The 13660-nt window shown below is 46.1% G+C and overlaps 5 protein-coding genes across 5 annotated transcripts; 3 read left to right on the top strand and 2 right to left on the bottom strand. All coding sequences in view use genetic code 12, as the record gives it.

Moving 5' to 3' along the window:
- Positions 1 to 551: 551 nt before the first annotated feature.
- Positions 552 to 3173, top strand: CJI96_0004869 (uncharacterized protein; the record flags this gene model as incomplete). Its single annotated transcript, XM_054702246.1, has 1 exon — positions 552 to 3173. The coding sequence occupies one exon, from the start codon at positions 552 to 554 to the stop codon at positions 3171 to 3173; it is 2622 nt and encodes an 873-aa protein (XP_054558221.1).
- Positions 3174 to 3315: 142 nt separating this feature from the next.
- On the bottom strand, positions 3316 to 3810 carry CJI96_0004868 (uncharacterized protein; the record flags this gene model as incomplete). The annotated part of the gene is made up of 1 exon (XM_054702245.1): positions 3316 to 3810. The coding sequence occupies one exon, from the start codon at positions 3808 to 3810 to the stop codon at positions 3316 to 3318; it is 495 nt and encodes a 164-aa protein (XP_054558220.1).
- A 995-nt stretch (positions 3811 to 4805) lies between these two features.
- Positions 4806 to 5336, top strand: CJI96_0004867 (translation machinery-associated protein 16; the record flags this gene model as incomplete). The annotated part of the gene is made up of 1 exon (XM_054702244.1): positions 4806 to 5336. One exon carries the CDS (start codon positions 4806 to 4808, stop codon positions 5334 to 5336), a length of 531 nt encoding a protein of 176 aa, XP_054558219.1.
- A 44-nt stretch (positions 5337 to 5380) lies between these two features.
- Positions 5381 to 9424, bottom strand: CJI96_0004866 (uncharacterized protein; the record flags this gene model as incomplete). Its single annotated transcript, XM_054702243.1, has 1 exon — positions 5381 to 9424. The coding sequence occupies one exon, from the start codon at positions 9422 to 9424 to the stop codon at positions 5381 to 5383; it is 4044 nt and encodes a 1347-aa protein (XP_054558218.1).
- A 1299-nt stretch (positions 9425 to 10723) lies between these two features.
- Positions 10724 to 12238, top strand: CJI96_0004865 (uncharacterized protein; the record flags this gene model as incomplete). The annotated part of the gene is made up of 1 exon (XM_054702242.1): positions 10724 to 12238. The coding sequence occupies one exon, from the start codon at positions 10724 to 10726 to the stop codon at positions 12236 to 12238; it is 1515 nt and encodes a 504-aa protein (XP_054558217.1).
- Positions 12239 to 13660: the final 1422 nt, after the last annotated feature.

Raw genomic sequence — 13660 nt, 5'->3', positions numbered from 1 at the left:
CCCCTCCAGCTTGCCCGTTTTCCAGAAAAACACCCGCCAGCGGATTTCCGTCCACACATGGTTCCCCTTATTCCTTGCTTCCCCGTTTTCTTCTCTTGCATTGCCCGTCTCTGCCTTGATGCCCTTTCCTTTGGCCCATTTGCACCCATTCACATGGCGGCCCGCGGGCGACCACCACTAACAGCGAGGGACCTTCTCTGGCTGCAAAACACCACGACTAACCACAAAACAAAAAAAAACTCAAAACACATATTATAATTCACGAAACTGTCTCTTCATAATGGCTTCGTCAACCTCTGTCATTATCTCGTCTCCCTCTCCCTGGAGGGTGCTTCTTTGTCTCCCCTCCCGGCGCCAGACTGCCTTTTTCCCCAATCTGGTGCTTCTCGCAAGACATGTGAGAGACTCACCTGGAGGTGAGGTCGCGCTGCGTGCAGGCCGGGGCTCTACCCGACTCTCATACCTGGGCATCAATAAAAACTGGGGTTCCTGCCGTGGTGACATCTCGAAATCGCTAACTTTCATCAAAAACCCAAATTCCTTCCACCGGCATGCGTATTGTACCGCAGCACAAGCACCAGAAACTCATTTTGCAGTGCTACCCGCCGGGCAAAATCCCCGACAAGAAACCCAACCCGCTGGAGCTCAGCTACCTCCTCTACTATGCGCTGACAAGAAGAATCAAGTTGGTCAAGGTGGTGGACTTTTTGGCGGCCAAGACGAAAAGAGACGTCAAAGGCGGCAAAACTGGCAATCTTCAGGTCACCTTGGGGATCATCCTGGCGTTAATTGAGAAATGTAACGATAACTTGAACGCTTTTGCTGCCCAGGTGGTGTCGATTTTGTCCTCCATTCTCTCCGTCAAGGAGTTACCTCTTTGCAAGTCGCTCGTGTCGACCTATGGCGTGTTGTGCAGCAAGTTGGACGGCGGCTTGTTTACAGGTGACAAGCTGTTCGTGGAGAGCTTCACCCAGTTCACCGAACACTTCATCAACACGGGGGTCTCGCAGCTGAACGGCTCCCCCACCAATAAGCTGGAGTGGCGACTCGTGGCGCTCTCTACGTCCAAACACGTGTTCAACTGCTTGGGCTTCAACTCCCGCTTGTCCCAGAAGTTCATTTCGTTGTGTGTTCCTTTGTTGGCGCAGACGGTGCTCCTGAACTCGTCGCAGTCGAACTTGTTGACTCGCTTGAACAGCAACTTGAACGTGGATGGTGACGAGAAGTTCCACATCTTGAACAGAGTCGTGACAGCAAGAACGGCCCAGCAGGCGAAGGCCATCGAGGAGCGCTTGGAAAGTGACTCTGTTTCCGATGAAGATCTCAACGAGGAGGCCTTGGCTGGCTTGAGAGTGCTTTTCAACACGTCGTTGTCCACGCAGATCTCGGAGGCTACAAATACCGTGGTGGAGTTCAACTTCAAGAACTCCTCGCAAACCGAGGTAGACGACTGGGGCACCACTTTCTTGGAGATGTGTGCGTCGTGGATCCCAGTTCAGTTGCGTTTCATTGCCTTGCTGACACTCTTGCATCGTTTGAGTGCATTGTCCGAGAAGACTGACTCCAACACTAAGAACTATAACGTGTTGGTGCACACCGCCAAGTCGGTACTTGGTCTCGTTTCTTCCAACTTCAACATGATCGGGCTTTCCATTTCCGATGTGATTCAGCAGTTGCTCACTTTGCAAACAAACTTGTACTTACTGTTGGCAGACTACTTGTCGTCTGACCAGGTGAAGCAGTTGAGCAAGATCTACAGTGAGTGTGTGTGCAACCTTTCTAGTCACATTTACTACTACGATCAGGTGCAAGACTCTATCGAGGGCATCCTCATGCAAGTTGACTCTGTCATGCTCCACGTTGAGTCCAGCAAAATCAACAGAGTTCACGATTTGGTTGCTGTCTTGCTCGACAACATCTCCAAGGTGATGAACTTGTTGACTCGCAAGTCTAGTTCCATCACGAGAAATGAAGCAACATTGGAGAACTGGGACTTAGGTTTGCAATTGCTCACATTGGAGAAAAGCTACGAAGATTTTGCCCTGGAGGCATCTGCTGAACAAAAATCCTCTCTTGAATCGAAGTTCTTGCAGGTGTTCAGTGAGTTTTTGAAGATTGAATTCTTGAAGGAGGGTGCTAAAGACTCTCCTAGAGCATCTTCTCCAAAGGCCGGTTACACTGAGGAAAATGTCCTGACAGAAGGTCCCGAGCGTTTCCTTACTCCAGATTACAACGAGTACATCAGTCACCCACAGAACTTCCTTAACAACATACTTGTTCATTCGAACGAGTACCTTTCGGCCCCAAGTAGTCCATCTGTGACCAAGTCGCTCTTGAAGACTTTACAAACTTTGCTTTCTGTCACTGGGATCAACTTTGTGCACAATTTCATCCCCATGTTTCTGCACTGGCAGCTCCTTGGAGGTGCTGCATCTCCTGTTGAGATAGAGAAGGACAAGTTTGCGTACCTGTTGTTGAAGTCCCTGGTGGAAGTCCTCAATGAGAAGTATGCCACTCAGTTGAAACGTGACATCACCAAGCTGACGTTGTGGGAGGCAATCACTCAGGATTTGGATGAAAGGAGAGCTAGCGTCTCTGATGATTCTATTCTGGGAAGCTTGACGAACAGAGTCAGTCAACAAATGATTTATGATTTCTTTGAGACTACACCATTAAGCGAATACATCAATCCACAAAAGTCGGTATCACTTGACTTGAGCCAAATCCACCATTCTCATGATGGGCGTGATAATAAGTTGGCCAAGACTGACAACAACTCAGACCACTTTCAAGATTCTCGTGACAGACATGGTAGCAGTGCCACCAATACCAACGGCCATGCCCACGGGCTTGGGTCTGCCAATGATATCTCGTCCATCCATTCTGGCCTTGCCCAGAGTCCAACCAAGATAAATGGCACCGTTGACACACAGACATCGCTCAATTCAAATAATCTGTACAATTTGCAGCAGACGAACTACAGATATTCGTTGCTTCCGAAAGTTTCTGAACTCAAGAACACTGTCTCTGGGCAAGTTCCAGACGCTCGGTTTCTGTTCCAACAAGACAGTAGTACACCCAGATCAGTACTTAACAAGCATAGCGCATCGAAGGATATGAATACGATCCTCCGGTCGCTTTCAACCGAAGAGGACAATGATATTGTTGTCTGAGAGAATATGGATTAGAGAATCGATTATGATCAAAAGTTCGTCATTCAATCGTTTGTTTTAGAGACTACGGGGAGACACTCTACCCCGCAATTTCCACTACATGTATTTATATAGTTCAACTGTTCATGAGCATCATATGTACTTACTCGTCATCGTCCCCAAGCGCCTCGAAAGCGTTGAAAGTATTAGTGTGTTTGTCGACAATGGTTTCTCTTGGATCAACTGCCTTGGAAGAGCCCAAATTCTTGTTGTTGGGTTTCACCTTCACGGCAGTGTCCTTCAACGAGTCTCTGAATTTCTCTCTTTCATCAGTCCCCTCTTCTCCACTAAAGGATTTCTTAGGCTTGGTCAACGTAGCCCATCCGTCCTCATCGACAATCTCGGCAGCCTTCTTACGCAAATTGGGCTTGTTCTGGCCCAGTCTCAGCAACCGTCTTCTGTTCAAGTGGTTGTACGATCTCTCGTTGCCTCTTTCGTCAATGTAGGTGTCACCGTTGGTTTGTCTGGCTCTCTTCTCGTTGGCGATGTGCTCTCTCACCAGCTCCACCAACTCGTTGAACGCTTCCAAAATCTCTGGCTTGGGCGTGTATGCGAGCTCTTTAGCTTCAAGCAATTGTTCCTCGGAGTATTTGACCATGTCGATAGGGAAAGGGAGGAATTGAAGTGAGTTGTGAGTTTAGATAAAATTTTTGTCGCGGGTGTAGGAAGGATAGGTAGTAAAATGGGTGGAGCATGGAAGGAAGAAGGGCAAAATGTGTCGTTTTGAAGAAAGTTTCTGATAGAGAAGCAAATAAGCAGCCTAGGTTAAGACAGGGGTATTGATCGGGGGGCCTCCTGTGCTTGTGTGTTGTAGCTGTGTTTCAACGGTATAGTGCTCGTGTGAGCAAAGAGAAGGGAGACATATGAGAGGGTTGAGGCACATATGGAGTTGTGAGGATAAAGCAGTACTGAAGTAGATGATTATGTGATTGATAGTGTTCTTGGAGAATCAGTCAATTCCCGCTCGCCGTGAATGTGCAATTGGCGAGAGATGACAGGAGTAAATTCTATGTTTTCCCAGTAATGGCTGCGAAACGCATCTTTATATTCAAAGTGTGAATTATCCTTGGGTTCACTGAACATGGTTCACGACCGAGGGAAGTATAGTTCAGGTCTTTTGCTTCTTTCAACAGTCGTTCATAAGGAATTCAGTTGACTTCAATGTGGATGGAATGCAATATTGTGAGTAGTGTGGAGCGGCACTTTCTTTCGATACAGACAACGCCAAATAACTTGCGATGTACTGAATATCTCAAATTAAAGATTATCAATAGGATTTTGCTGATACAGAAACTAACTATGGTGATAGCCATGGGAACTCCCCACATCAAAAAGGCGAGTATCACCAGAATATTCATCCAAATGAGAGTGGTTGAGTGATACGAAATTTTGGATACAACATCAGCTGCCTATCAATAAAAGAATGGAAGAATCACCAGACTGAATGCATAGGCACTGAAACCACATACGTATTTCAGATTTGATTGTACCAAATCTCATTTCTTGGAGCTACTTGTTACCATTGACGACCCCATCGCATCTCATCTCACGGCCTGCATTTTCTAGTCCTCCATCACCACTGCTTCTTCCCCCATGCCGCTTGCAAAGTCTCTAACGAAGGTATCCAAAAAGATTGCTGGCTCCAGTGCCACTCTTCACGCTAAGGGCAGAAAGTTCAAGCAGCTCAGTAGGGCCACAGAGAGAGAGGCCAAGATCCGGGCAAAGAAACAGAGACACATGGAGCAGAAGAATCACGAGTTACTTTTCTACTTGCACATCCAGGAGAGCATACAGAATAGGCAAGAGGAGACGTTCACTATGGAAGATATGAGGGAAATTGTGACACTTTGGGTGTGTCGTGATGATGAAGAGCTCAAGGAGATCGACAGGAACAGGAGACCTGGAAGACCCCTCACGAGTAAACAGCAGCTCTTGAAGGAGAAGAGAGCACACGATGAGCATGTGTTTGAGACGGGCATCAGAACCCCGGACTTGAGAGATAAAGACACGGTTATCAACGTGAGAAACTGGAACGGCAACGTTGGCGCCAGTACTGCTTGGAAGTTCACTACGGTCCACAAGAACCCACTGGCGGTTCCTCAAACTGAAACTGATATGTCTTAGTTTACTAAATCAATTGGTGATCTATACAACGGTGGTGCATTGCTTTAGCGGCTCCAGAACAATCTCTGCCAGAGAGATTTCGTGGTGACACCAGGCTCGTATGACTCCTTAATCTCGTGTTGCTCCTCGAACTCGTCAACGTCAGCCTGCTCCATCACGGCGAGATTCTCGCTAGGCGGATACGCCAACTCGGGTGCGTTGCCCTCTTCGACATCGTCCAACCAAACGTGGAGCCCTAACATCACAACAAACACCATGCCTGTGGTGGTGAATAGTGTTCTCAATATCCTCCACACCTTGAACCCTCTTGCCGCCACGGGTCTGCTTACAACAACTAAACGATCCTTGTCGCCACCTCCAATGACGCTCCAGTTTTTCCTCTGAAGTTTGTTGATTTGCTTCGACACCTTGCTGAGGACTTCAGGTGAGACCCGCTCTAACACTGTCACCATGTCCTCATTTACGTGATCGGGGCCAAGAGGGTTCTCTTTTGAATAGATAGTTTCACCGTTTGAAGTCAATACAAGGAATTCGTGCGTTAATCCCTTGCCACTCTTCATCGGATTGAAGAAGTTCTTCCCTTCTAATGTCCGGTTACTCTTACACATGCTCTTGCTCCATTCATAAGCTTGTTCAGCACGGAATTTTTCTGCTTCGCTGCTCTCTTTGTCCTTCTTAGCAGACTTCAAAAATTCCTCTAGCGAGTCCTTATCCACAGAAGCAGCCTTAGTATCTGCGTTCTTATTGTATGAATCCCTGATCTTCTGAGCAGTCAAACTATTGATAGCTGCGTATTCTTCGGGATTTTCCTCTTTCAAGTATGCTTCCTCCTGGCTCATGGCGGATGCCAATGCATCTTGAATAGACGCTTCCGCTCTGATCTTTTCTAGCTCAACATCAGCGTGCGTAGAATTGTTATTCAAAAGCGCCAATACTTCGCTGGCGTCATTGTACTTGAGTTGCTTCTTCTTCTGCCTGGAAGGATTCTTCTCAAGGAAGTCACTCATGATAAATTTGTTATTGGAGGCCTCCTTTGCAGACAATTTGCCATCCATCTTGTCAAAGACCTTACGGCTGATCAATACAGTGTCCAACGCGAATGTCAGGTTCCCATTGTGCTTCAAAAGCATTCTTATGTTTCTCTGAAGCTTTTGCAAGATGAGCTTCTTATCGAAATCCTCTTCATTGTTGATCATCCTATCCAATTCTTTATAAATCTGGTATGCTGTCTTGTCGCCAAAGTTAGAGCCAAGCGCAACCTTTAATTCCTCAAGCTCGTTGGCAAACTCCTCGAGCAATACATCATCTGGGATTTGTCTGTATGGAGTTTGCTCTTGCTCTGTCGCTTGAGATTCTTCGGACTTTGATGAGATCTTAGCTTCAAATTTGTCGAACACCTTCTGGGAGTAAATAAGAGTATCCAAAATTGCAGTGTTACCACCGTTCCAAGCCAAAAGTTTCTTGAGTTTGGCATGAAGCTTGATGAAAGATACCATATTATCCTTGTTCATTCTCAGAGTGGGGTTCGAATTTCCATCATTGTATATCTCTTTGGTTCTTTTCTCCATTAAATCAAGCACTTCTGTGGGACTAGCATCCTTGTAAGGCTTCTGAAGCTCATCTCTAAAGATGGCAAGTTGCTCAACAAAATCATGCAAGCCCAACTTCTCTGGGATTTGTACGTACGGGCCAGGAGCGTACAAAGACTTACTAACGTTTTCCGAAGCTTGTACATCGCTTTGCGCAGTAACCTCGGCCTTTTTCTTAGCAAGCTTTGCTTCGAGCTTATCTAAAGCAGACTGCGAGTTGATTACGGCATCCAAGATCTCTGTGTTACCACCATTAATAGAAAAGAGTCTCTTCAAACGACCGCCCATCTTCATGAACACAGCCCAGTTAGCCTTGCACATCCTTGATGTGGGGTTCAGGTTCTCTAAACCTTGTGAAAATTCAGTGCATCTGCGGTCAACTAGTGCAACAATCTCCTTGGGAGAAGAATCCTTAAATGATTTCTTGAGCTCATCATTCCTCAAAATTTCAAGTTCCTTGACGAAGCTATGGATCTTGAGCTCTTCGGGAATTTGTTGGTAAGCCATCTTAGGGGCATACTCATTGGCCACAAGATCGTCGAGAAATTTCGTTTTACTATAGTTGGGCTCCAAGTTTGCTGCCAAAAGCTCTTTAAGCTGACCAAATGACCCTGAATTCTTTAAAGTGATAGCAGATCCATTTGAACTTTCATTTCCTGAAGTTGCATTAGCAATAGCAGTGTTCATATACCTCAAGAGGTTGACGAAGCTGATGTCGGCAAAATTGAAATTTCTCAAGTCATGCTTTCTAAATTCAAAGAGTTCTTCTTTAAAATCGCTTAGGGACTTACCGTCGATTTGTATGACTTCGGCACTAACAGTCTTCGGTTCGGCTTCCTTCAAAGCCTCTGCCTCATTGGTGAGATCAACAATTTCGAAGGTATCCTCAGATGACTTACCGGCAATCATATTATGACGTTCCCAAGCGGTTACCCAGTGCTGATTCCGCAATAACTTGTCAAAGATGGAAAACCCGCGGGTAGAGTGTCTCTGAAAATGGTTAAGTGCTTCATGTACCTTTGCAGCATCGTGTAAGATCAACGGACTTGACTTCTCTGCGAGCTTGTCAATTGCTTCAGTCAAATCATCTAAAGAGCGCTCGGCGAGTTCATCGTTAAAGCTTGGTGCAATGGCACGAATAACATGGAAACGAGACGTGATACCCAAAAGCGATGCCAAAGAAAACTCAAAATTATCAAAAAAATTTGGCAGCACCACATAAGGCGTGATGGTCTTGTTATCGAAACGAACAAGAGCATTGCTGAAGCTGGAATCCTTGAAAGCATCAATGGCGAGCACGCCTCCACAAACCAACGGCAAATAGGTTTCGATAAAGCTCTCGAGAAGGTGTCTCTCCTTCTCAGAATAAATATCCTTCTCGGTCTCCGCAGAAACGGCAGCAAATGTTGCATCGGCATCTTTAAACCCCAAATTACTAAAAATCACATTCAGGATGGTCTTGCTCGAGTTGCTGATCAAATCAATCAACTTTTGTGGCTCACCGGTCGCCGCTTTAATCTTGTCTTGAATTTCAGCACTGCTGGGGTTTTCGGCAATTGCCAAGAGCGCCTTGGGGGATATATCACTGTGATCAAGCAAGGCTTGCTTCAAGTGCTTGTAGCGCAGAACATAAATCAAAACCTTAAAGAAATCAGCATCATAGTTGTGGGCAGCGCCATTTACGGACAAAAAACGAGAAAATTCAGTTACCAATACCGAAATCTTCTCCACAATAGGCATCACCAGGCCAAGAGTATTGAAGTCGTACTCTCTTGTCAAAACACGCAACTCAGGCAAAAAGTTGCCGATTCCGGAACTAAGCACGTCTACATCAAATGGCTTCTTGGCCTTCTGGTCCAAGAGCATCTGCACAGACGTAGATAAGCTTCTGGATGTGGGAGCCGCTTCCGAGAGCAACGTTAAAAACGAGTCCACCATATCATCTAAGGCCCTCAAGTCTGCACCGTCAGTGAGCTCAAGATTGCCCTTTTTATACAATCCTCTGAATATGTATAGCACGTTTGATACCTCCACCGGGGTGAGTCTGGAGATATCAGGAATTGTATTGGCGTACGAAAGACGGATAAACTCGTCAAGAAGATTCAATTCCCTATGATAGCGGTCCACAAACTCCTTTGTGGCGGGAGTCACGTTTGCATCAACATTGTTGCCTTCGCTTCCAGTGCTATCTCTGAGAACCTTATCAACCACCTCAGGGTCATACTTGCCATTGATTGGGCCGTTTGGATCCAAAACAGTGGAGAAAGGAGCCACGTCAGAGTTGTCGGATTGCGATTTTCTCCTCAACGTGATCAAATCGATCTCGTACTCATCGGTGTCGCTGGAGAAGGTAGCATATCCGTGGTTCGGAGATGTTGGGTAGCAAAAGTAAGGGAGCACCTTGCGGCGCCACAAAATGGTAGATGCCCACGGTGGAGACGATCTAAAGTGGCGTGAACGCAAAACACGAATTCTAGCTCGAAGTGGATGCTTTAGCATACGTCAGGAGGTGATTTGAAAGGATAGCAGTGGTAGGGGTTATCTGGATCAGGGGAAATGCGATAAGGGAGGGCGAGCATGGGGAAGAATTGAGCACGTGCCGTGTCATGTGACACGCGTGACATTGAAACAACGTGAGCAGGTGTGGATGATCGTATATCACGTGATGTGCATTCCCTTCGCGTGATCAAAGCGCAATTTGTGCGTCGCCTGCACCACCGAAAAGTTGATCGGTACGTCTCGCTAATGCCGCCAAGAACCTGACTCTGACCACAAAAGCAGTCAGCTACCACGGAAACCCTCTGTTCAGCCGCAGACCCAGTTGCCGTATCAAAATGAAAAAAGCCAATTATGAGAAGGCAAGTTCAGCCGGATAGCGGCATGTCAAATTAATCTTTAATTAAAGTCTCAGAAAAAAACGTCAGAAAACGCTCGCCGCTAAGGCAAGGTGGCCTAAGTTCAGTGACTCTTAACCAACAATAGTCGGTTACACTTACCAGCCGAGCCGAGAGAGACAGAAAATGAAGAATGTGTAAATCTCATTATGAAGAAAGCTTTGAATGGAAAATCGGTCCACATTTCATTTTGAAGACCAAATGTATAAGAAATTCTCTTTGGCTTTTTGCCCTCAGGCAGGGGTTTCTTTTTGCCTTTGCCCGGCTTCTGCTGTCCCGCCCTGGGCTTTGCTGCGAAGAGATATCTCAGAGGAGGGTGAGGGCGAAAGAAACAAACAATTGAAAAGAAAAAGAGAAGAAAAGAAGGCAATTTTTTTTAATTCGTAGAGCAGGGCCTAAAGATCCAAATAGAAACTTGTTCAGGCGAAAATTCCAATTCTTGGTGCAATTGGCAGGGGGCTCTCTTCTCTTATTAGAACCATAGTAAAATGCGTGGGTGCGCATCCTAGAGCCTGTGGAATGATGCAGCCTCCACAGAAGGAATGGGAAGAGGAAAGGGTTTTTTCGGGGTCGGGGTGGATTTTTTTAAAATTCAACCGACCGGTGTACGGGTTTCGGCCTACTTTGCACCTTGCAACCTTCTTGAGTTGCCATGATCTTCGTTTTTTTTGCAAGCTGGTGTACTCCGTGATCGTCTCCTTCCACGACGTCTTCTATGCATTGCGCGTGGAAAAGGGCATTTCTTTTTTCGCAACGCCGTTATTTTTTTTTCTCGTGGTGGTGTAGAGTCTTCTTGTGTGCAGGACACAAACCCACCCTACTACATCCACAAGTTTCCATATCAGTTTCCGAAGACTTACCCAACTTTTTCTAAGCTTAAACAAACTTCTTCCCATTATAGGTCATGGACCAGGCAGCGCCTCCAGCCCGTCTGCCCCCGAGGCTGCCCCGCTCGTGTGGCGTCATCAGCCCCTCCCCCACGCCGTTTGCAGACGCCGGTACAACGTCTCCTTCAAGTTCAACATCTCCGGCTCCGTCGTTCAAAATCAAGCCTGACACCTTGGAAGAGTTACTAGATGACTGTTTTCAGATATCCATTGGCCAACAGCACGTTTTATGTGAGAGCCGTATCCAATATGCCACTAATTTCGATAAGTACTTGACCTCTCTCCACTGCCATGAGAACTTGGCCTTTTTGATGGAGATTTTCAAGTATGAGTACTTTTACGACAAAATCTTTCCAGAGAACTTGAACTGGGTTAGGTCAAGAAACCCGCTGCTGACTTTCACGTCAGGAGGTGGTGCATACTCGAGCTTTTTAAATTCAAGCCTACCGTCTGCAATTGATCAGCTCCCGTTCCCCACAAAGCAAATGAGCAGGAAATCCAGAAGACACTCGAGGTCCAATAGCCGAAAGGCTCTGATTCTGGCCACCTCAGACGCCAGCGGCGTATTTGACTTTGGTTTCGATGAGCACCTCCCGACTGAGAATGTTTGGGATAAACTCAAAGATCAGCATGTGGACAGCACTGACCTGGAACTCGAGCTGGAATACGACTGCGAAGTCGATAGGTCGGTTTTGCACGACCAATGGGCGTATATTATATCAAATTTTGTCAGAGAAGACTCGCCTCAGCAGCTCAACTTGGCCAATACTACGGTCAAAGAGCTCCTTGAAAAAGATCACGATGACTGTATTCACAACCCTGTGATATTGCTCGATGCTAAGCATGAAATCATTCAGCTCCTTCGCGAGAACGTATACGGGTCGTTTGTGTCTCAACATGATCCCTCAAGGTCAGGCTCTCGATATGCTTCTGGTGGAGAGTCCGCATCTGGATTTCGTGTGCATAGCAGGCCTCAAAGCCCGCCAATTATCTGCTCAGCGAGCAATTGTTGCCAGACAACAAAAGTGTCAGTGTCTACAGCTTCATCCTTGGCTCATACGCCAGCGCAGACCCCCGTTCCCGCATCTAAACAGTCTCCCTCACAACTTCACCACCCTACGGCATTAAAGAAAACCGTCGTGCCAACAAGCCCACTCAACGGCTCTCGAGGTTGCGAGTGTGAGCTCCGAGAAGGCGTTGTTTCCCCAGTGCCCTTGGTGAAACGCAAAACGCCAAAATTTTTCCCACATATCGGAAGTAGTACTCCGTCAGACTCTAGCGGGTCTGATTTCTCCATCTCCAGCATTATTTCGCATTTCAAGTCCAGCAGTGTCGCCACACCGGGCAATACAAATCTGCGCAATCTTGTCACACCACATCCACAAACGGCATCGGCGCTATCTTCTGGGCTTTCTCTGCCAGTTCTTGCCGATTCGGAGCCTACGTTGCGTCCCTCGTCAACAGCTGAGGCCAATCCGCCCAGTAACAGCCACACCCATAGGCTAGGGAAGCTCTGGAAGCGTCGCAAGTAGAAGGACGCTAAAAAGTGCATTACATTCTAGTGTTTGCGGTTCGTCCGTTCAACCTCTGTTACATAGTCATTCGCTTTAGAGTTGTATTTATAGAGCAATAGGTATACAATCATAGTGAGTTTGCAAAATGTAGCAATCTTGATGATGTGGTTTACATAGGTACAATTGAACCCTACTCACTTTCCGAATTTGAGAAACTTTTCTAATGAGCAATCTTCTTCACATCCACAAATTATTCATTCCAAATCTACACTTCCGAAATTTTTACTAGGGTGGTATACCATTCATTTCATCCTGGGGGATAATCTGTGTAGCATGTTTTGCTCTAATGCTAGAATATGCACCTACTCCAAGATAACTATTGTTCAGCTAATTCAACGCCTTATGTCAAAGACTAAATGACAAGATGATTTCACTGGCCAAATCAGTCTCGATCGCCGGTTCCTTTCTCCTTCCCTTCCTCGTCTTCAGGCTCTATGTCTAATTTCAGAATCTGGAATCCGCAACGCATGCGACACCTCGTAATGCAATTGACCATCAATTATACGTTTATTTCAACCGTTTATATCAACATGCAATGATCGGGGTATCGTTTTATCTCGAGCTCGCCACTGTCATTCTTCCTCCAATCTTAATATGCTGATACGCTATCAAAACGATCACCATAACATCATCACCAAAAAAATTGCCTTCTGCAATGAGGTTCATTTTCAAATCCTTTAATTAAAAAGCGTCAAGGTCGTTGTCAGAAGGTGTAGTGGTTGAATCTGGCAAGCTAGAAATTGGTGTGGCACCACCCTTGAGCGGGAAACATGAAAAAAAGGTGGTTCTAAAAGTTGAAAAAACAGAGTAGAAAGACGATATTGGCGGGATACTGCCACTGGATAAATCCTTCAAAATGCTCAGGCTAATCGGAACTGTCGAAGGCACTAATGTAGAAGGTGACAAAAGAGCAAGTTCTGTCCGAGAATTTGATGGCACTGGCAGCGGAGCTGGCGAAATTGGAATGTCTAGTAACTTAACATGGTGGTTTGAAAGAGCAATTAACTCTTGAGGCTTTTAATGGTGATGCATTCAAATACTCAAGAGCCTCGATAAGCACCAACAAGTATGAATTGTGGCTATACATTGCCTGATCACACAGATGACTTCTGATAGGGGAAGAGTCTGATTCAGTAAGCCAAGATCACTATTCAGATGAGAATGTCAATCAGAAGCAACATGAGTGAAGGTAATTCTACCAATACTAAGTTTACTGGAGAGGATAGGAAGAAACTATGCCTTTGGAGCCAAATGAATTGCTGACCTTGTTCATAATGACTTTGGGTATCTCATATTAGAGCTATGATTTAAGAAAGGGGTGACAATTTCAGGAGGTGCTATTCAAGTGAAACTTTCATTACGCACTCTTTTCTGTTACCG

This window comes from Candidozyma auris, chromosome 6, assembly GCF_003013715.1.
Source record: "Candidozyma auris chromosome 6, complete sequence".
NCBI classification, from domain to species: Eukaryota; Fungi; Ascomycota; class Pichiomycetes; order Serinales; family Metschnikowiaceae; genus Candidozyma; species Candidozyma auris.
This window is presented reverse-complemented; position numbering and strand designations above follow the sequence as displayed.